The sequence below is a fragment of the Scomber scombrus genome, chromosome 3 (assembly GCF_963691925.1).
Source record: "Scomber scombrus chromosome 3, fScoSco1.1, whole genome shotgun sequence".
Lineage (NCBI taxonomy): Eukaryota > Metazoa > Chordata > Actinopteri > Scombriformes > Scombridae > Scomber > Scomber scombrus.
In genome coordinates, this window is record NC_084972.1 from 24,888,414 (window position 1) to 24,911,654 (window position 23,241).

Sequence of the window (23,241 nt, forward strand, 5' to 3'; positions counted from 1 at the left end):
AGTGGTATTTACCTCAGAACCGCAATGGAGCTCAAGAGCACTTCATTATCTGCAGTACATTTATCACTAACCTGTGTCTTTTTTCATAGTCTCAGTGTTGACCGAGTCTTAACTAAATCTATAAAACTGTCTCTGAGCATGAACTGAATACTGAGCACAAAGGGACAAATACTGCCAGGAGACACAGTGAAAGTAAAAGTAAAAGTAAGATACCTGAAAGGAACTGGCGTTAATACAGCAGGCAAGTTATGACACCTTTAAGGTACTGAAACTGCATCTTTGACAGTATTTGTGCTTCTTTCTGCCTCGGACAATAGTATAAACCTACAAAGTCGCATCTGACTCCTCGATATAAACCCTCGTAAAATCTGAGGTCATCAGTATCTCGCTCCTTTTGTTCAGGCTGCCCAATTATCTGCACATTGTTGTAATGTACAGAAAAATAACAGTAAAATAATGAAAACTGTGAAGCTGCAATTAACGTTTTAATTTAATCTACACATTAGTTTCTCAATTAGTCAGTTAATCACTTTCACTCACAGTCTATGAAATGTTAAACAATTGTGGAATAAATTACATTCACAACATCTCAAAGTCCCCACTGAATGTCTTCAACTTGCTTGTTTTGTCTAACAGTCTAAAATGTTAAGATATTAATAACTGATATATGAAAAGGGGGAAAAAAGCAAATCCTCACATTAAAGAAGCTGAAACTATGAATAACTAAGCAGTTTAACTTGAAAAAAGACGACCAAACGATTAATTCATGATCAAAACAGTTCCAGATTACTTGATTAATGGACTAATTGTTGCAGCTCTACAAAACATTTTTAAAAAGAAAAGAAAAACCTGCTTTAATACTTCAGTTCTGTCACTAAATGACTGGCTGCTGTTTTATAATGCTGTTTAACTGATATATAAGGATGCAACTAATGAATTTATCATTCTGCCAGTCATTTTTGCAAAGAATTGATTTGTCAGTGATTTAATTTAGGCTATAAATTTGAGCCCAGAGCCCAAGATGTTAATGTATTTAAATGTCTTGTTTTGTCTGAGCAATAGTGCAAAACTACAGAGATTCAACCTGATAATCATATAAGACAAAGAAAACCAACAAATCATCATATGTGAGAAGCTGGAAACAAACCATTTTTGGCATTTTTGCATGAATATTATTGAAAAGCTTAATTATAGGTAATTAATTATTTTTTCAATCATCTAATTGATTACTTGACACATTTTTCCGGCTCTATTGCCTGCATTAAAAAGTTCCAGACTTCACAGATAGGATCCAATTGCAAAAGTTGCAGTTGGACCCCCCCCCCCCCCCCCCCCCCCCCCCCCCCCCCCCCCGTTCCCGATCAGCGTTCGAGCTGTACATTTCTGGTCAGGCCCATAAGCACACTTGGCCGTGACGAACCTCACTGAGTCACAACAGACGGTAACAGTTGCCACTGTGCTGCAGAGAGTGAAGTAGCTCGAGCCAATGTTTCAGTCGAATGAGAAAATTACAGTTTGCCCAAGGGAGCGGACGAGAGGGAGGGAGGAGGGGGGAGTGGGCAATGATGGTTCCTCAAGATCAAAACGAGAGGAAATGTGCACATTAGCGTCACTGTCTTATCCTGCTATACGCTGGACGATAACATGAAACATACATGTATAATACACAGATCATCTAAATATAGCCCGGTCAGGGAGAAGGAAAGAGAGAAAAAGAGAGAATGGGTAGTTGATTTAAAAAAGGGATAAAGAAAAGACAAGTCATGTCCCAATTTAGCACTCTGAATCCCGAAATGAGATTCTATTTCCTTTTTTGTTTCGCTGACCCCCAAACACTTTAGAAAGTCTGAGGCTGTGTCGAGCTGTCCCATCTCATCTCCCCCTCTTCCACTCATCGAGGACAGGCAAGTAGGAGAAGAAGAGGAGAAGAAGAGGGGGATGTTGGCACTCAGCTGATAAAACCCCACTTCCGTTTTCTGTCCATCTTTAACTGGTGGCTCTAGCTACAAGTAATCCAGCATCTGAGAGACGGCTGCTACAGCATGATTCATTCTGTGGAGGAGGTCAAAGGGTGGGGTGCATTTCACTCCAGAGGTGCCACACTCTTTGCAAATACTGACCTCGCACATATTTATTTTTATTATTATGATTATTAATGACGGCATCAAGTTGCTCAAGATACTGGTTGACACAATATACTTTGCCTCTTTAATTTTAGAGTATTGTAATAATTGTTTTCCTCCAGATATGTTTATATTACATCTTGGTAAATGTATTATTTTAACATAAAAACAGGACCACAAGAGCCTGTTTCACTGTTAAAGCCAACTTCAATCTTTTACTGCCCTCTGAAAAGAAACATGCATTTCTCTTTTGAAAGTGTGTTTAAAGTGGCAGAGGAAGTCATTTTGATGACTTTAGAGTTATCAACAAGGGATGGATTATCAATACATCTTTTAAGGTTGCCAATTAGTAAAAAAACACAATTTTGAGCTTTTCCCATCATCCATGTGTCTCATTCACAGCAAACCTGCCTTATGGAAATTAGCTGGAACTTGTCCAAAGCCCCAAAACCGACTGTAAATAGATTAGCCACATAATTAAAATTCTATTTCCATGGGATTAAACACCAGTTGTTGTCAGCAAAGCTGCTTTCAAATAAGCAAGGGGTGGGGTAGCTGCCTACAGGAATAGCAGCTGTCAAAATGATAACGTCTTTGCTTAGGGAAAATAATTTGGGAAGGGAACAAATAAATAAAAATGAAATAAATTTGAAAAAACACTAAAAATCGACGCTTGCCGATGTGATCCATGTTAGGCCTGCGAACAGGGATTTGTGAATGGGAACAGAGACAAAAGGCGACACTGCTGCTGAGACAGTCGTGGGCTCACATACAGCGCATATGCGGCCTGATGAATCAAAACAGGTGCTCGCACTGCTCCATTTTGAATTTCGATGGCTTGTTGGCTTTATTTTAGGTATGCCGTCGATTTTATGCGTATTTTCCTCTGTGTTTGCCGCTGTGAGAAAAAGACAGCAATGTGACATTTGCACACCGGCTGCGCATTTCCAGTGTGGGTACTACCGTAAATCGTCAACAACGTATAGCCCCTGACACAGACTATGAGTGGCACTGGCCAAATGTGCCAGAGCAACACTGACTGAATGGTCTGTGTGCAACAATGAAATACAAGTCAGTGTGTGGGTGGGGGGGGGTCTCATAAGGCTGACTGAGAAAACACCCGTGTGAGAAAATACGCAGCAGCTAACCCAAAAGCTCCGACACAAATCAATTTTTTTCCCCTCCCATTAAAAAGACGCCATAAGCTCTAATTAACTCACCTTTGAGGCGTCTTGAGATTCAGCCCGAAAATCAGAGACGCACAGTGTGGTTGCACCGTGTTAAATCCTTGTGGCTGTCCTCATTAGGGGAATAATGGAAGCGGATGGCCAGTTGCTGTGGAAACGTCGGGCCAGCCACGAATCCCATTTAGCGAATTTCGGCGGAATCGCAGCGAGAGGAGGTCATGACGGTGATGAGTTCAGGAGCAGAGGGCACAGCTGCCGGGATTTCACTACAACACACCAAAAAACCTACGCGAAGGAGCCTGGCCAGCTGGGAAGAGTCGACGACGCGGCTAATTCATGCGTCGAAGCAGGAGTGGTGTAGTGTGGAGAAGACATGCCTCGTCGGTAAGGGGAAAGGCACGGGATAGTAATGCATCACTGACGAAACACGAGAGCACACAAATATGATGAGCCTGGATGTTACGCTCTCTACGCACATAACGGCGGTGTCCACATTCACGTCGAGTCGCGTAAAAGTCGACGTTGTTGGTTTTTTTTACTGTGAGGCATTGGAGGACACGACAACACCCCCCGTTAGCTTTCATAAAATAATCTTGAGTCACGATTCAGAAGTTGTTTTTTTTTTATTATAATGCAACACATGTTAAGTCAAAGTAAATCTCGTTTTTAACCAGTTTTAGTTCCATTGCTGGCTATGGCAAATTGGTTGCTAAGCGACTCACACTTTTGTGTTTTTTTTCTGCTAGCGTATTCATATTAAAACCAAACTCTACCGTATTATGAATGTTCGAACATGTGTCAACCAATCACATGCACATGAGGATCAAACTATCGCTTAGCAACCACTTGTTCACATATGTTCAGTACCAGTGGCGATTTTAGACCCTTTTTTTATGGGTGCTCAAGCACCCCTAAATTTGACCTCAGCACCCCTAAAAATAAATAAATTACTATTGTATTATACGACTTTAATTATTTTGCTAGCGTGTCTGTAACAATTATGCTACAGGTTCAAATGTTTTATTTTATTTTAACAGCTTTAATGTCATTTGGATATTTGTTATTAATAGGCTACTGTCTTTCCCTCAGGGTTCAGTTACTATCTCAGTGTCCACTATCTAGAAATCTTTATTCTGAACCATTATTATTATTATACACTATAGTAGACCATTTAACTATGCATTTTATATTTTTTGTTGTAATTTATATTATCCAGTGAAATGAGTAATTTAGCAGAGGGGTTTGAACACTTGCAAGGCATTGTATGTCAAATTCTCATTAGGAGCTCAGCCCTTTTAAAGGTCTGATCCTAGAATCACCCCTGTTCAGTACTAAGATTCGATATCTTTATGTCTTTCTTCAGATGTTAGCAGTCGTTATTCGGTCCTCAAATACTAATCTATGAGCTCATTTGATAAACATAAGTCTTCCTATCAGTGTTCCCCAAACCTTAATACTGTTTTTGACAAATCATACGACTCTCACGTCTTATGTCTCATGTATTTAACCCTCTTTTTTTGTCCATTCCTGATTCTGTGACCCCTGACTGTATCATCTATTGTGTCTAAATACCAATGATAGGAACTAGTTAAGTTTGAGTTAAATATAGCTTACCTGTTGTGAAAAAAGGCTATTCTGGTGTAAAAAGAACTCCAGTTTGAGAAGGAAGTACATATTCTGGCATACAAAAGGAGTAAATATGAAGGACCGGACATGAGTTCATTATGACTCATTTTAACCAAGATTAAATTCGCTATCAATTTAAACTTGAGTGAACTTAAGGTGAACACATTGCATTTATTGTCCAATTTCAATTCAAACAATCAATGAATATTCAGTTATAAAAAAACGTAAAATATGCAGTTGCATTAAACAGTCAACAAAAGCTATGATACTTCTTCTTTGTATGCTGTTGAATGTGAACAGGATGAATGGTTCAATGTCATTCTGATGTGTCTCCCATTCTTTACACATCATTTTTTATTGTTGTTATATAACTGTAGTGTTTCATATACTTGTAGAGATAACTATAATGGTAACTGTTGACTCACTGATTACTTAACATGCCCATTCGCACAACCAGGTAACACACGCACACACATACACACTATCGCTTCTTTTTGCTCTCTTTCTTAGGTTTCTGTCGAATCTGAGGTGCTGGTCCTTTAGGTTTCTTCATCTGTTCAGTGGATTTGCCTTCAGCAGAATCCATCTCCTCCTGTAGAGTAAACAAGGAAACATTAGACACCATGCATTTCGAAAGAAATCCTCTGAGTCATTGAAATGTGGTTTAAAAATACATGACTGTTTTGCATGATTAGGTAAGTGTGTTTTGAAGAAGTTAATCTTGTCACGAAAGAGTTTGTCTTTTATATAATACTCACACAGGGGGTTAGCAATTTATATATACATAACAAGAATATGCATTTTGGTACTTCAGTTTTCACTTCTGAAAGTTCAGACTGTGTAAAATGATCTCCAATTAAATAGAAAACAAACTGAAATTCACAGTTTTTGGAAGTCACACATAAAAGAAATTCAGGCATGTTTCAGCACTTTCCTATTGTTCTGACGGTGAATAATGACAGCAGGCTGCTGTAAAGGCTGAAATGGCGACATACTGTGGAGAGTAATCAGTGCATCTGATGACGATGTCTGAAAATAGAATAATTAGGCAGTGGATTTAATTGGTCTTGTCTATAAATAATCTCTCCTGATGATTGTAAGTATGGAGATGGTGGGAGTAACCCTTGGTGGTTCTGTCTTCATGGACATTAAAAACTAGATAACTACCACCACTTTTTCAACTGGTTTCTCTGTTTGTCAGGGAGACTGAGACATAGAGGGACTGGGAGACTACTTCTTGGTCTTTTTAGTGACTTGCATAACAGTCTGTAAAAGCATCAGGGAACAAATTAGTTAATAATCATATAACTGCAGACACTCTACCATTCGTTGTGCAGCTGTATAATTGTACCATTATTCTGACAAGGTACATTCACCTCAAATCATACTGAGAACATTGAGCACCATTTAAACCCACTGAAGGTCTGAAAAAATCTTTATGAGAATCCTGACAACAACTAAGCAATGAAGGATTGAGACCATTTGCCTTAATGGCGAAGTTGACCGAGGTGAGCAGAATGTAGATGTGATGTTCAAGGAGATGCAATTTTTATATTAATTTACATTATCAAATAATCTGTGTTTGGTCTATGAAATGTCAGAAAATGGTGAAAGATGTTTCCCAAAGCCCGAGGTGACGTCCTCAAATGTCATATTTTGAGTCAACCAGCAGTCCACAACTGCTGCTCTATGGGCAGTCCCCATAGAGGACTTAAGAAACCAGATTATTCACATTTGAGAAACTGGAATCAGAATGTTGATTTTTTTCTTCTTCTTAAAAAATGACTCAAAATGATTGATCCCTTATCAAAATAGTTTCCAATTATTCATTGCAGCTCTATGATATATCACTCAGCTCCTTTTGTTAAAGATATCTTGTCTCTTCATTTTTACAAAGAACGTGTGGGAGTGTATTCTGCTCCTCTCCTCTCCTCTCAACACCATAGTCCCCCACAGACTGGTCACTAAGCTCAAGGATCTGGGGTTGAACTTCTCAATCTGTTCCTGGGTCCAGAGCTTTTTGACGGACAAACCGCAGGTGGTGAGGATAAAGAACAGCACCTCCAGCTCCCGCACCCTCAACATCGGCGCCCCCGAAGGCTGCGTCCTGAGTCCTCTGCTCTACTCCGTTTACACAATTGACTGTAAAGCCATTCATCCCTCCAACACCATTATGAAATTTGCAGATGACACAGTAGTGGTAGGCCTGATCTCCAGCAGCAGGGAGACAGCCTATCTGGAGGAGGTGGAGGCACTGTCGTCATGGTGTAAGGACAACAACTTGGACCTGAATGTCTCCAAGACAAAAGAGATGGTGGTAGACTTCAGGAGAGAGAAGCAGAGGAACCATCACACTCCTCTCAGTATATTTGGGACCCCGGTAGAGAAAGTCGCAGATACAGGTACCTTGGAGTTCAAATCTCTGAGGACCTGACATGGTCCACCCACATCTCCACCCTGGTGAAGAAGGCAAGACAGTGCCTGTACCACCTCAGATGGCTGAGGAAATTTAACATCGCCACAGCGCTTCAGAAGGCCTTCTACACCGCAGCAATAAAATCTGTGCTCACCTGGAACACCACCGCCTGGTATGGAAACTGCACTGCTCTGGACAGGAGAGCTCTCCACAGAGTGATCTGGTGTGCTGAACGCACAACCCGGTCAGCACTGTCCACTCTCCAGGACATCTACACCAGGCGGTGCACGACCAGAGCCCGGAAAATTATTAAGGACATTCACCACCCCAATAACTGGCTGCCCTCTGGCAAGCACCTCCGCTCCTGTATGGCTAGGACAGAGAGGCTGAGGAAAAGCTTCTTCCCCCAGGTCATTTTGTATATATTTTTATGTTTTATCTTTATATATATATTTCTATTGTGTTGATAATATGTACATAGATCTCCCTCTCCCTCTCCCTGTTCTACATATTCATGCACATTTTTATATTCTTGATTTTATTTTTACTTGCACAACCGGGACTGTGACAATTCATTTCACTGCAATTGTACATGTACAGTTTGTATGTGACAAATAAATATTATTTTCTATTCCTTTCTCTATTGCCATCTTACATGTTCGTGCCCTTTGGACATGGGGAAGATGACTGCCAGGATGCAGATGAGCTGGAAGATGGCACCTAGAAACAGACCATAGCGCAGTACGCTCTCTAGAAAGGTGGGCTCCGGGACTTCTGGAGGAGACAGGTCCAGTTCGGCAGACATGATGCCCCTCTCCTTTGGTCCGTTATGTTTCCTATAGTGACCAAACAGAAGCTCAGTTAGCAGGAAGATCAATAACAGGCTTTTTTAATGGTTGCTTTATAATAATCAGTCTAATTAAAAAAAACAGGAACATCAAAACAAGTATGAAGTACAAAAAAGATTGTGCAAACTGCTTTTTACATTTAAGAGGAAACATAAATTTAAAAAATGAATAAAGGGGTACAGACTGATCAAGTTAATCAAGTAATAGTCAATGATTTTATGGGTTTTACATTTTGTTTTGTTTTTTCTGAGGCGGTTTTATGCAAGAAAATGAAATGTTTACTTTTTTCTCTCTCATTAGGAGCTATGGACCCACCCACAACATAAACACACAGCCTAACTTAAAACGAAGACAATTTGGCATGAAAATAATGTATTCTGGTGCCATGAATAAACCTATACTGATTAAAAACACTGTTATTCATCTTATCTTTTGTCTTTAATATCTGGGACACATTTACAACGTAGCAAAACACTGAAGCTAACAAAGATGAGATCTGACTGCTCTGCGGGGTTTCAATGAGTGTGTGGATCAGACAGCTTACCCACGACGACACTCCGCTGTAATGTGCAGGAATGTAAATGTAAAGTAAAAAGTGAGTACAAACTGGAAAACACTGTCAAGAAAAAATGCGACTTTAGCTCAAAAATGAAGGAGGAAAAAAGACAAACACTGACAGGAAGGGACGTCAGCAATCTTTTTCTTCGCTTGGTTAGGCTGACCAGACACTGCAATAGAGCCCTCTACTGTTTGTATGCGGCTATTGCACCCTTCTTGAGTTTGTATAATTGAAACAAAATTAAAAATAACATAAATGATAAAAATATATATTATTCTTCCTTTCTCGGTTTTCTAGCTGATTACAAACAACTATAAAGTCACCATCTACTACAGAGTGTGTAACATCATGTCATTTTACCCTATTTCTTAAATTCTACCCACTGACCTTGTTTCACTTAAGAAAGTAAAGAGTGCCTTCCTGGTGACTGTCCCCATCCCCATCAGATCCCACTGCCGTCCCACCTTTCATACTTTATCATGTAACCTTTCTTTTTACTTCATATGTGGTACAGTGCAATATGATGTGTTCTTTAACTCGACAGCTCTCACACTTGTCACCGTTCCTTTTCCCCAATACAACCAAAGTCCCATTTAATCCTATGTTATCCAATCTAAGTCAGTCTATTATTTCCTTTTGCAATGCCCTTTTTGCTAGTTTATCAGCACACTCATTCCCTTTCAACCACTTATGTGATGGTACCCAACAGAACTCTATACAACCTTTATGAAGTCTTAGCAAACTATGGTAGAGTTCAGTGATTAAATCTTCTGTTGTTGTTGACTGTATGCTTTCCAAAACTGCTATCTAATCTGTGCACCCCACCACTCTATCAGGTTATTGGATGCTCTTTTTTGACAGTTCTTCATATTGTTTTGTGTAATTTAACACTGTATAGAAATTCCAGCAGTTTCACGGTCTTACTCCAGTTATCCAGAATGAATAGAAAAGTAAAAACAGTTTCTCCAAATGCTCCCAGGTCTTTGAACATCTTCCTCCTCTGAATTCTTGTACTGGATGAAGATGTGTCTTTGCTGTCTCTGAGCCTCCACACTCACATTTGCCATCTGGATGTTTTCCAATCATCACCAGCCCGTTCCTAAACCCACAATGTACAAGCCTCAATCTGCTTATTACAACCAAATATTTTCTTTTTACAGGCAAAATGTTTTACTCGTTCCACAGTTTTCTCCATTGCAAAGTAAGACCCCTACTCCCCTAGACTTCTTTATTCATGTGTTTTGCCACATTTCCTTACCTGACTTGTTTCAGATGTAACCATATTCTGACAGACTGTAGCCTATTGGAGAATAAATTCTGCTCCATCATCATGAGCAGCATTCATTACCATGTTATCTGCATCCTTGTTGCCTTCCACACCCAAATGAAACCCACCTTATACCCTGCTTTGTGAGTTCTGTACATTGTCTGGTAAATCTCTGTCAGTATATCAGATCTGGACTTGGATTTGGTTTATCTTATTGTAAAGCTGCTGTTGAATCACTGCATATTACTGAATCATCTGGTGTAATCCTCGGCCCACAAAAGTGTCCATAATACTGCCAACATCTCTGCTGTGAATACTGACATTTGAGCTGAAATTTGATGTCAGCTCAAATGGTTACTTTAATGCCACTGTCCCACTCTCTGTATCCTTTGAGCCATCTGAAGAAATCTGTAAATATGACCTCCATTTATTTTTTTAACTTCCCTGTCTATATACACAGATATATTTATCTTGTTATTGTGTTATTGTTCAGTATTCATAGACCAACTTCCGGTTCTGGGATTAGCAATGATTGTACAACAGAGTGGAGGCATGGATGTATAACAGGAGCTTACAATACATCCATGACTGGAGGGCAACCATGAAGGTCACCAATTTGTGATGCACCTCTGACCCAGTAGATCATTGGTTTGAGAAAGTCGCCCCCTATTGTTTATATTTAAACACTGCAATACTGACACACAAGCATTACTAATATTGGAGATGTGATGAAAATAGTATACTTTAACTCTCACCACTGTGAGAGGAAAGGTTACAGTAGTATAGTACTGAACGATCTGACTATGAATTTCCATCAGTGTTTATCCAAAATGTAATAGGTAGCTGGTATCCACTTGATATAAGATACAATTAAATATTCAGAACATTATCACTATTTCAGCTTAAAAATAATAACATACATTATCTTGACAATAGTGGCTGGGACAATTATTTCACTCTATTTTATTATAATTATTTAATATCTATTTAATTTTATTACATTTTCATAATTTTTATTATTCGTATGCATTAGTCTCCAATTGTTTCCAGTCCACATTAGTTTTATGTCTTATTATGTCTTATTTGTTTGTTTGATTGGTTGATTGATTGATTGATTGATTGATAATGTGACTTAATGTCAGGGAAAGTAATGTTAAAGCCTTGTTAATTGAGAATATTTGATTTACTCCTCAGCCTGTTTCTGCTCTCAATGCAAAGACCCAAATTCATATGAACAAAATGTATTTAATATAAAATATGTTATACAAGCTTACAAAAAGCAATTGTACAAATATATGAACAGAGAAAAACAATGCAATAGATAAACAGTATAAGGCTTTACTAAGGCTACATACAATTGAGGAAAAATAAATGCTAATATTGAAGGCAAACAAAGGAAAGTGAACAGCCACCTTTTCTTGTCCCACATTAACATTTTGAAATGAGGTCAGTTTAAGTCTTTTGTGCATCAGTTTCTATTGTTTGCCTTAAATATTTGCCACCATCTGGATAAAATGTTTATTAGAAGCTTCCTTCAAGACAATCAGGATTTAATATTTATAGTTCCTGAAGTCTGCAGATTACGTGTATTGTTTACTCTCAGAATTTGAAAGACATCAGGGCTGCCGCAGGCCTCCAGTATCACTCTCCGTTGTGGCCTTTCAGGTCTCTTCGTATGATGTCATTCACTGGAAAACATTACAAACAGGGATGAGAAACTTTCCTCATGACATTTTTGAGAAAACCAAAATGTTTAAAGATTGAGTTTGAAATGCATTCATTTTATATTCAAAACCATTTTGTGTGCATATGTTTTTAATACATTTCTTTTTTTTTTTTATACTGCCAGTAAGAGTTATCAAAGTCAGATTTTTTGGAAGGGATATTAGAGGCTCCCAGTAAAGAGGTGACAGCAAATCAGGGGGGTGGGAGATGACACTAACAATCTCCAGCCAGACTAGGACCGGCAAAGCATATGCAAAGCAAAGCAGGTCCAATGATGACTTGCAATCTCTGCAGTGAGCATCTGATGTACTGCAGTTATATTAAGGTCCACTAGATGTTGCTGTTTGTTCAACACAGATTTACATATCTGCAGTAGTTTGTGTATTGATTCAACAAAAATAAGAACTTCAATGAATAAACTGTTGCATATTAATCTTTTGATAGATACACGATAATATTACATTTAAGTGATCTTATTATTGTTGTTAAGCTGCTGATGCTCAATAAAACAGTCTGTCTGTATTTTCAGTATTACTCTGCTCTGTGTTAGAGACTAGAACAAAGGATGTTGCCGCTTACTTTACCACAGGTGTGTCTGCATGTATTTGCCTATATATAAACTTCCTGTTTCTGTCTCCCATCACAGAGGTATAAACGATTCATGATAGTGTTTCTCTTTCATTATCTTCAAATGAATCAGAAACCATAAGCCGGTTGTGTACGGTACCAGTCAAATGTTTGGACACACCTTCCAATTCAATGAGAAAAAGTGTGTCCAAATGTATTTCAAATGAGGCTGGGCATGCTCATGAAGCTTCTGCATGTGCATGTGTGCGTGTGTGCGTGTGTGTGTGTGTGTGCGTGTGTGTGTGTGTGTGTGTGTGTGTGTGTGTGTGTGTGTGTGTGTGTGTGTGTTTGCATGTGAAAGATAGAGTGACAATGAGACAGGAAAGTGGATTGAAAGGCCCAACAGAAACCACAGCCCAGGATTTGCAAACATACTGTTGCAGTGTGCTTGTGTGCATATGTTTGCAGACTGGACCACAAATACCCATCCCCCAAACCTTGTACTTCAAACCTGTAAGTTTGTTTGTTTAAGTTTGTATTAATGTACTCTCCCAGTTTTTGTGAAACAGTTAATAGACAATACTCAATAACTTCTGGTGACTTGTCAAATACTTTCAAAAACCATACAAGCTGCACAAGGTAAAGTGCAAAAAGTGACTGATTGAGAGATAATGTAAATGTATTGCCAGTTTCTCGTTCAATACAGTTTTACACACACCACAATATCATACTAACAAATACAGAACATTAAGGCTTACTGATTAAGAGAGAGGTATGCCTGAAACAAAGCTATATGCTTATAAAGTTTCATTGAAACGGGTCTGATGGTGAAGTGATCATAACAGCCACACTTGAATCGGAAAAAAAGCTGGCAGTTGATGAGAGTGGGTGACATGATAATTCAAATGACGATAATGACAAATATTTTCATTCAAGTCCCTCCTCGAAAGCATTTACTTGTTTCTAGTAGTTATTTGTGTGAAGAATGCAAAAATAAGCGTTTAAAGGGGACGTATCGTGCATTTCCAGGTCCATATTCATATTCTGGGGCTCTACTAGAATATAGTTGTATGATCCACCATTCAAAAGACTCTTATTTATCTTTTACTGAACCCTGAATGAAGCCCCTCAGTTCAGCCTCTGTTTGAAACAGACCATTTTAGTTCCTGTCTCTTTAAGACCCCCATACCAATGAACCCACTCTCACTGATTGGTCAGCAGCCCCCCAGAAGACTTCCACCTGTTCAAGTGGCTACATAAACAAACAGTAAAAGGTGGATTTCACTTCTTTTTCCTGTTCTTTACTTGACACATACACTTCTCAAATACATTTGTACATCTTCAAGCCTGAAATCTGATCCAAAAAATGCTAAGTGGACAATATGAACAGCTCAGATTGTTAGCACATGCTGTTTGTGGGCATGTACAAACATGTCATGTCAAGGAGGAAGTAGAGGTGACATTGCAAGCGAAGCACTAATAGCAGGCTAAAGCTGAGGTTTTTGACTTGCAGGGAGAATTCTACATACACTCATTTTAAGTTTGACAATTGACAATTTCAAAAAGCATCATGTGTCTTCTTTAACAGAAGAAGACACATTAAGCTGCATTAAGTGGGGGTGCTTGTCGGATTGTTTCATAAAGTTGGGGATATGGGGATCTTAGACATTTGTCCAAACAACAAGCACTTTGTCTAAAGCCTACTGACATCTTCAGGAAAACAGTTTGTGTTGTGTCTACTCACCATCCTCCAGATAGGTATAGCTGAGGTTCTCTTGTTTGACTGTGACTCTCTCTGGACCCGGATCATCATGGTTGACTCTGCCAATCTGGGTTAGATGTTGGCTGCTTGGCTCCACTCGGCAGCCACCCTTCCCTTGAGATTGACCTTGGATGTATCTAGGTGGTGATCGTCCCAGTGGCAGTGCTGCCTGCACAAAACCCTGATGTCTTGTCGCCAAACAGGCCTCGAATGAGTCGCCAATCTGAGGGCCTTCGTCCAGTTTGCCCACAGGGTTTCTGGCACTGACACGTTGACTGGAAATGGAAGCGATGGCAGGTTGGGAAGCCATTGGTGAACCACTGTGGAAGGCAGTACTGCAGTTGCTGTAACACTGGTTTGCTGTTTGGAACAGCATGGGGCTATTGATGAAAGTGCCGGCTCTGGACTGGTAATACAGTGGTTGGTCATTCAGTGGATCGGGGGTTGACATGTGAGCTCTTTGGTCAACGTTAGCTACATGGTACAGTGTTGAAGACACATTCAAGGCTTGAAGGTTGTTGTCCTGCTCCAGGTGATGGTAGAGTGACTTCATTGAAAGGCCAGGCAGAGACTGATTGTCTGAGTAGCCGTACGAATTTAACTGGTAGTCATCCAGTGGCTCTGCTTTAATGGCTGGAATACAAAAAGAAAGATAATCTGACACAAAGGATTTAATGTAGGTCTATCTTAAACTCAGTGACGAGTGCACAAATACAAAAACAAACCCCATAAAATCAGCTTAAAATCAAGTTTAAAACTTGATTGATCAAGTTAAAAACAATTAAAAAGCTGCTCATAAAACAGATGCATTGATTAAAAGATATGTTTTGAAGATACATTTTTTACTCTTTTTTAAACGATACTACTGAGGTTGTCTGTTTGATGTCTGCTGGTAGGATGTTCCACAGTTTAGAGCCATATATGGAAAAAACTGCATCCTCTGTTTTTTGGTAAGTACAGTGTTGAGATGAGAGATAGTATTTCAGGACTTGTGCTGGAATATGTTGATTTAAAAGTTTGGTTAAAAATTTCAGTCTGGAACAAAGTGGTGGACAAAACGAAAGGCTGATATCTATACAGCCAGTAGCATGGCAGTATGATGAGGGATTGTAATTTATGCTGTTTTCATGAACCCACTTTTCCTTGATATCAAGTTATCAATTTGTTTCCTAAAAAATCAACATGTGCTTAAGAACGTGCCTGCATTTCAACTTTGGGTACTACATGTAGGTGGAGAAAGCGTCAGCAAAAACACGAGTGTCAAAGTGACAAAATTTCCCTTATAGAACAAGTGAAAGTTTCCACCCTACACTGAGCCTGTGTTGTGGCCACAGTTTGCTACTAACAGTAATTGATTAACTGAGCGATTTCTTGTGATTGAGACTTGTTTCTTGTGAAACTGTGGGACATCTGAGTAAAAGGATGATTGAAGAAAAAGCTTCTTTCAGGTTGACTCTAATCTTATTTCAGTGTTGCAATTTCCTGCACCCTCTATATTTAACCTAGTCACAGATGGGCAACATAGCATACATTTGCCTCTTTTTTACTTAAATAAAATAGACCCACTTAAATGTCTTCATAGATGGCATAAGTGTCAAACCAAAGTCCAGATGCAGGTTAATTGTCGTGCATCATGCATGAAGTTTGTTTACAGAAGTGAGAATAATACTTCATCTCCTCTTCCTGTAATGACAGAGCTGAGATAGAGACAGATAACGGTGAGGAATATATAGGCTACCTATCACAGGAGTGTAGATGAAGTGCTGAGGCTGACTGCGTTTCTTCTTCCCGTTGATGACGTAGAAGTTGACTTTGGCTGGGTGGCAAATTTTCTGGTCTCGATATGGCGGGACCTCAACAAAGAGCATGTTCTAGATACAGAAAGAGATTGAGCCTCAGACAAGCTTTCACGTTGAAGCAGAGAGAGAGGCGCAGGCTGCCCAAATTCTTCTCTTTTGTGTTTCAGATCAAAATCAGCATCAGAAATAAATTATTTAAACATGATACATCAGCATGATGAGGTAGTCAGCGAAATGTGGACATAGGCTTTGTGTTTTGCTTTCTGTTTTGAGCACGAGTAAGCAAAGGGGATGTAAGGATTCAATATATCTAAAAGTACATCATTTATGTAATGGTGCCTTAACGTGCATGTGACTGGGTGTTAACTCACTGATTGTGTTTTGTCTCTGTCTACAGTGGCCTCCACCTCCCAGATCTGCTGCCCAGCTGAAAGCAAACGGAAGACAGTTTACAGGCATTAAAGCGGTGGAAGTCTTAATAATTAATATTTGATACAGTGAAAAGAGACAGATTTGTAATAAAAAATAAAAATAAAAATGTTTTTAAAAAAGAGAAAAAAAGCAGAAAACATGTCTTTCATGTACAATATGTGAAGAGACAGTGGAAAATAGGGTTCTTTTCATGTCTGGTTTAGTGTTTCATTCCTAACTCACTTTTTACCTGCTGTTTCTGTTTTCCACCCACGCTTTGAAAACACACAAAAAAACAAAGCCTCTGCTCTGGGTCTGAATCTTTATCAGTTTGTCTAACCACATCCTGTTGCATAAAACCCCACACCAAGCAACAGAGAGGCTGTACAGGCAGTCGACTGTACCCATCCTGCTCTCAAACCATGTAACCCAACAATGTTGTGTGGGCAGGAGAAGCAGCGACAAGGTGAGAAATTTCCATGTAGACATAAATAACAGTTGTCCCCTCCAGTAAAACAGTAAAAGTTTTAACTAATGGTTTGTTTAGTCAGAGTTTAAAGTGTGGGTTAAAGGAAGATGTGAGTCACTGAAAGTTGCTGTTACACGGCTGATATGCAAATAATGTGAAAATACAAATACTATGCGAGTAGGTGGAGACACTACAGCGGATATTGGGAGGCCATAGAGGTATGTGTTAGACTATTTCAAAATCCAAATTTGCACACAAAACAATCCCAGGCCAACATAATATACACATAACGATCTTCATAAAGTAGGTGCACAGTATAATGTATTAAAGTAACAGTTCAACATGATGAAAAGATGGCTACGACTCGCATGTCTGTACAATAGCGGGTTAGCTTAGCACAAAAACTGGAAAAAGGGGAAACAGCTAGCTTTTCTCTGTCCAAAGGTAATAAAATCCAGCCACCAGCACTTCTAAAACTCACTAATGTATAGGTTTCACAGGGGGTTGTGTGCCGCACCATTTCTCCTGGTCAAGAAATATAACATGTTAATGAGCATTAGAGGTGCTGGTAGGCCAATTCAGTGACCTAGTGTGCTAGATGTTTTGTTATACAGAACCATCTGAAAAGACGTCCTTGGAAAAAGTTCTGAAAAACGCAGGCACTTTCAAAAAATACTAGGCAGGTGATTCGATGAACCATCTATCTAGCACCGTTTATTACCGTCTTACCTTGCAGATAACACAAGAATTCTCATAGGATGCTGATTGGTCACAAACGCATAACTTGAAGCCTGACAAGATGGATTCTTGCATGATCTTGTAATGTTGTGATCTCGCAAATCCTGCTGCCTTGCAAGGTAAGACTGAGCGAGACTAATTGTTTCCCTAGGTTTCCAGTCTTTATGCTAAAGTAATCTAACCGACTTCTGGCTGTAGCTTCATATTTACCATGCAGACATGATAGTGGTATCAATCTTCTCACTTAATGCTCAGCATTAAAGGAAATAAACTTATTTCCCAAAATGTTGAGCTTTTCTTTTAAATACAATATTACTTTAAATTGTAGCTCATTTTAAGTACCGTAATGGATAGTAATGGATTAGAGGAGTTATAAAGATCCAACATCAGAACACTAAGTTAAAAAAGGGTTCCTCCAACTCTTCCTCACCTTGTGTCTTCTCTGAAAACATCACCCTGGAGTCGGATGTGAAATTCTGTCCAGTCAGGACCATTTGTTGTCCACCTCGCACTGAGCATCGGTCCAGGTCCTGCCTCTCGACTGCAGGGAGTTCCTGAGCTGAGCGCTGGGCTGATGAAACAGGAAGAACGGATTTTAAAAATTTAGAAGAAAACATTTTCAGCACATTTTTTTTGGAAACAAAAATCCATAACTTTGCCATATTGACAATTAAACCCTGGAGGAAATTTACATCAAAGGTTTTACCGAGAAAACATCATTGAGTTTGCATTTTTAATTACTTAGCAAAGGATACAAGAAGTAGATACAATTAAAGTTCTTCAATACTAAATGATTCAGCAATAGGAAGCAACATGCAGCTCATAGGGGCTCCTTACAGCATTCGATGGGATGAGAGGCAGCTTGAAGAGACAAATACTGGCCTCCAGGCTGTGCAATATGGACGCGAAACACCAAACGCACACGAGTGTTTTTTCGTCCGATGTCCGTCTCACCGTTCCTCAGCTCGATGTCAGCGTTTCTCAGTTTCAGGATCCCAACACAGTCAATCCTGAGGAACGTAAGAGAAGTCAGATTAAGAGTTTGCTACAAATGTTGTCACCTTGTTTTACTCAAAATCCTAACCCTAACCCGAACCCTAACCCAACTATAGCGACAGTATCTTAAAATGATAAGACAGATAAATTCTTATTTTGTGTAAAGTAATTGTTAGCAACAGTGTTACAGAGATTCATCATCCCTCCAGTTTGTCAAGGCGTTTATGTTTGCTGCTGTAAACACCCGGTGTCTGGTTGGTCTTTCTTGGAAAAACTCCCTGGCACACAGGATGTGATGCATTTAATGTTTCCGTCTGCTGCAACAGCAACTTGTTGGGAGCACACACATACACACACACACACACACACACACACACACACACACACACACACACACACACACACACACACACACACACACACACACACACACACACACACACACACACACATTAAAAAAGATGACAATCTTATCACAACCAAAGCCAACCAAAGCTGAGAAGAGAAAGATCACTCAAACTTCTTTACTTGCAAGTCCAAATAAAAACAGATGCCAGTAAGCTACAGACAACCCATCAACTCTGAGTGATGCAAAAATACTACAGTGGGTGATGGTGAGGTGCTAGACTTAGAAAAAATCTTGTGGTGATCGATGTTACCACATAATCAGAATGACTGCATTTATGATTTCACATCTGACTTTTTTTGCAGTCTCTCTGTCTTACTCACAGCACACTCATGTGGTTCTTTGGCTCCAGGGGGATCTCTAACACTTTGGTCCCATTGATCATCCTCTCCATGCTGGGTGTGGTGACGGTCTTGCCAGTGATGCGGTGGACTTGGTAGAAGGCATGCGGTTTCAGAAGCCTCTCGTCAGCCGTCCCAATGAAGACATGCAGCATCAGTGGAGCTGTGCCTTGGTACCCATGGAGCTGGAGAAGGCAACAGAGGAGCTTAAATGCCTGCTTCAATTGAATTAAATGAACTGTAATATCATTCACGCCCATGACTGTGGAGAATAAATTTGCACAGTAAATCTGTTCTCCCTGTGGGGATGATTTCACCGGTCAGTTCTGGCACAGCAGCTTTGCATAGTCCTTTTGTCTAACAGTACAAAGAAAGTCAAAACTGCTCCACCAAATGAAAATCTGCTCAAAGATTTTAGGGCAGCCCTTTCAGAAACTCTATGAATCAGTCTACCATAATAACATATTAGGACTGGCCAACAACATTGTCTCTGAACTATTATGTCCTGAGCAGTGAGTATAAATTGCTACCATCAAACTGGAGACACAAGGTCACACTGAAGCCCTATTTCTACAGCAGTCAATCCTAAAATCCTAAAAAAAAAGTACAGAGCTTAATCTTGATAAATGTATGCTGAAGGGACTTGAATATAGTCTTCTGTGGTTGCAATGTTATGTTAAATGTATCTTTGTTTCTTGTTTTAGTTTTTGTCTTTTGTGTAATGTTGCGAATGGAACTGCTATGATGCACGAAAAAAATCAGACTTGATCTGATAATAAAGTGTTATCATCATCATCAAAACTAATAGTAAAAGCTCATAAATTAACTCACCACAGCACTAAATAAAGCGGAAGTATCAATTTGTATGTCATGTTAATACCTAATTTGTCTCTATCTACCTTTTTTTAAGCAAATTCCACAGTGCATTTGTTAATTTGTCCTTGTGGGAGTGGTGACGTGACAGTGAGAGACTCTTTCATTTATTTGCATGACGGTCGGCTTTACATAAACACAACATTATCCAGGAAATACCAACCCACATTTACAGTCTCTCCCTGTACTTCATTTCTATATATGAAATTGTCAGTGACAAAGGTGTGAAATGCTCCTTGCACAGATACACAGAAAAGCCCCAGCAAACTACAGGCTAGAGTCAAAAAAGCACCTGAACTTCCGGATGACCTCCATTAGGTGTCTTGACAGCTCCACGGCTGCCCTCAGTCTCATAGTGAGCTCTGTGGTGAGACTTGGGCTGTTGTTGGATCAGTAGCTCATACTGGCCAGACTGACTGGGCAACGACCACTCTAAAGAGGGAAAAGTTGTCATGGGCAGACCACTGAGAAAAAGAAAAAAAACAGAGAAAGGGAACAAAAGAGAATGAGAATCAGAGTTTGTTCATATTTCTAACTTGTTTAAACAGCTGCATTTATTTGAGTGCCTTGTGCATACGTATGAGCTCGTTAGAAAGACTTTAATTCTTTATCAGTAACAAAAAACGGATAAACAACACACCTGAAGGCTCCATGGTGGACCTGAGGAGTAGACCACACTGGGAGCATGTAGAGGGTCTCAGGTTTGACCTCAGGTCCTGCCCTGCCCATCCTCTCCTGCTCAGGGACCCAGTCATACTCCTCTTCATACACACAGTCCTGTCTCTGGGCCTGCCCATGTGCACCTTGCACCACTGCAGAAGGCACCACTCTGGTTAGACCAGTGCCAAGGTGATTCAGAATCTCCTTCAGAACTGGGGAGGAGGTCTGAGCTTGGGGCTGGAACTCAGCTTGAACCTGGTACTGCTGGAGGTAGTAGTGCTGCTCATGTGGTGAAGGGATAGGGCTGGGGCTCCGGGAGCGCTGCTTGACAGGAGTGCCCCCCTGACAGGGGTGGACCTGGTCATAAGCGCGCTTTCCCTGTGGTGAGGCAGAGCGGGAACGCTGGTGGGGACGTGGCGAGGCGTTGGGTTGGTGCTGAGGCACGAGATAGGTCTCATCAGTGACACTGTTGTGAGGTGAGGCTCCTGGAGAGGAATGGGCAGAAGAAGTGTGGATACCCTGGAGGCCTGGGCAGAGGTCTAAGGCGGACATACCCATGCCACATCCGCCTACGTTGGAAGGGGAGACGCATGGTGAGGCCAAGGGAGAATACCCCTCTGCTGGCCAGCCTGTAGAGGAGTTACTGCTGGCAGGGCTCACACACTCCCGGTAGGCTGCCAGAGCTTTGGAGGCAAGGCTGCGCTCCAGGGTGTGAGAGCTGAGAGAGTCACCCGACGGAGTGATCTCAATCCTGGGGCTGGGAGCAGGGATGTTGCCCGGTCTCGACACCAGCCCTGACAGGTTGTCTGGGGTGTGGCTGTGAGAGGAGGGGTTCTGGCAGGAGCTGGAGATGTAGGCGGTGTTAAGGTCGACCACCAGCAGAGGAGGGTGGGTGTCATTCTCAAGAAGAGCACCTGTGTCATCTGTCAACAACCAGACCCATAATTAACTTGTGTACACGTGTCTAAATCACTGACTATCAAGCTGAGATAAACGTTAAGAAAACTGTACCTCTATTTTTAAAAATAATCTTATATAAAAGGGGGTCTAGTTGATCCCAGTTCTTACAGACAGTGATAGAGGAGGATTACATCATAACATCAGTATCTGACAACTGAGTATTCACTGATAAATATCCCAAAGCCACTTTACTACAATTCACCACACAGCCACCACCCTATATCCTACGTGAATGATACAATATTAAGAAAATCATATGATGTAATAACTTTGAGTTACTTAGAAAAAAAATCTAGCTTATGTTAAGAAACTGTTAAGAAGAATAGCTTCATACACACCTTTAAAATCGTCTCCAGGTGTATTATACAGAAATAAATCGGAGAAATCCAGCTCCTCCTGACCTATATCTTGATTAAGGCTCTCGGTGAGCCCCAAACCTCCAGAAGTCATCTCCAGCTCCGATTCGTTAGATCGATTTTCCTTTTAACAAATGTACCTTTTAGGATAATTATCAAACTAGATAGTTGAGTTAATCTGTGAGTATATATGGACGAAAAAGTTACAGAAACGACGCGTTTAAAACATCAGCAGCTGCTCAAATAAAACATGTAACAGCTCGACCTGAAATAAAGCGAGCAGCGACAGACGTTTCCTGTCACTGCTGAAGATGACAAGTAGACAGGAGGCGCAGACCTGTGTGTGTGTGTGTGTGTGTGTGTGTGTGTGTGTGTGTGTGTGTGTGTGTGTGTGTGTGTGTGTGTGTGTGTGCGTGTGCGTGCGTGTGTGTGTGTGGGGAGGGGTTGACAGTGTGCAGCTCAAACTACACACAGACTACCTGCCAGCACAGCTCATTTCCTTTTCTATGAACAGTAATACACATCGCATTGTTTGGAGATATTTTGATTAATTAGTTAATGTATTTATTATTACCACATTCAGTTTTGTAAGCTTATAGCCTTTGATTGTTCTTATATTTCTGAATAACAGTGTCTTTCGGTCTTGTTATATCTGGTGTGTCTGGGTTTTTGAATTAAATCACAAACCAGACGTATGACCTGTTCACGGGGGACAGCTGGTTCAACTGAGGACAAGTATTTGTCCCCAGTTGCTAAAACACAGATTTTGGGTTCAGTGTTGGGGTTAGGATAATTTTTCAAGCAATTAATTGAAATCTATGTAAATACTCCAAAAAGTGACTTAAGTAAACTTTTTGTGTGTGTTTACCTGTGTTGCACTGAATGATAAAATTGTGTGGAATTTAATATTTTACTTTAGCCTATATTAACACACTGTTTACATTTTATGTATTTTAATTATTTAGCAAGTTAGTCATTTAGATATCTAAACTAATTAAGCTGTACTCTCAATGAAATGAAAAGAATAAAATAAAAATGAAATAAAAAGTCAGTGCATGCAGATTTTGGCCTCTAGGTGGCAGTATTGTACAACTTCCATCCGCACACATATTAGAGCTGTTGCTGTTGACTTAAAGGGTTAATTCACACAAA

At 40.1% G+C, this 23,241-nt stretch overlaps 2 protein-coding genes across 2 annotated transcripts; both read right to left on the reverse strand.

The window, feature by feature from the left end:
• Positions 1-5,087: 5,087 nt before the first annotated feature.
• Positions 5,088-8,881, reverse strand: manbal (mannosidase beta like). The gene is made up of 3 exons (XM_062415805.1): positions 8,745-8,881; positions 8,008-8,188; positions 5,088-5,528 (listed from the first exon to the last, which is right to left on the reverse strand). Exons 2-3 carry the CDS (start codon positions 8,155-8,157, stop codon positions 5,418-5,420), a joined length of 261 nt encoding a protein of 86 aa, XP_062271789.1. The 5' UTR covers positions 8,158-8,188; positions 8,745-8,881; the 3' UTR covers positions 5,088-5,417.
• A 2,487-nt stretch (positions 8,882-11,368) lies between these two features.
• LOC133977424 (nuclear factor of activated T-cells, cytoplasmic 2) lies at positions 11,369-22,367 on the reverse strand. The gene is made up of 10 exons (XM_062415586.1): positions 22,072-22,367; positions 20,754-21,696; positions 20,406-20,577; positions 19,223-19,425; positions 18,335-18,507; positions 17,928-18,068; positions 16,251-16,306; positions 15,819-15,951; positions 14,063-14,713; positions 11,369-11,714 (listed from the first exon to the last, which is right to left on the reverse strand). The coding sequence occupies exons 1-10, from the start codon at positions 22,181-22,183 to the stop codon at positions 11,668-11,670; spliced, it is 2,631 nt and encodes an 876-aa protein (XP_062271570.1). The 5' UTR covers positions 22,184-22,367; the 3' UTR covers positions 11,369-11,667.
• Positions 22,368-23,241: the final 874 nt, after the last annotated feature.

What these genes read in the sequence shown, in the direction of transcription:
- manbal (XM_062415805.1), bottom strand. Translation starts at nt 8,157, where the DNA reads ATGTCTGCCGAACTGGACCTGTCTCCTCCAGAAGTCCCGGAGCCCACC. An exon ending in TGTCCAAAGGGCACGAACAT is followed by an intron (nt 5,529 to 8,007) that starts GTAAGATGGCAA and finishes TTTACTCTACAG; the next exon opens with GAGGAGATGGATTCTGCTGA.
- LOC133977424 (XM_062415586.1), bottom strand. Translation starts at nt 22,183, where the DNA reads ATGACTTCTGGAGGTTTGGGGCTCACCGAGAGCCTTAATCAAGATATA. An exon ending in CTCTCATCCCATCGAATGCT is followed by an intron (nt 18,069 to 18,334) that starts GTAAGGAGCCCC and finishes CTGTTTCATCAG; the next exon opens with CCCAGCGCTCAGCTCAGGAA. An exon ending in CATCTACACTCCTGTGATAG is followed by an intron (nt 14,714 to 15,818) that starts GTAGCCTATATA and finishes TTTGTATTCCAG; the next exon opens with CCATTAAAGCAGAGCCACTG.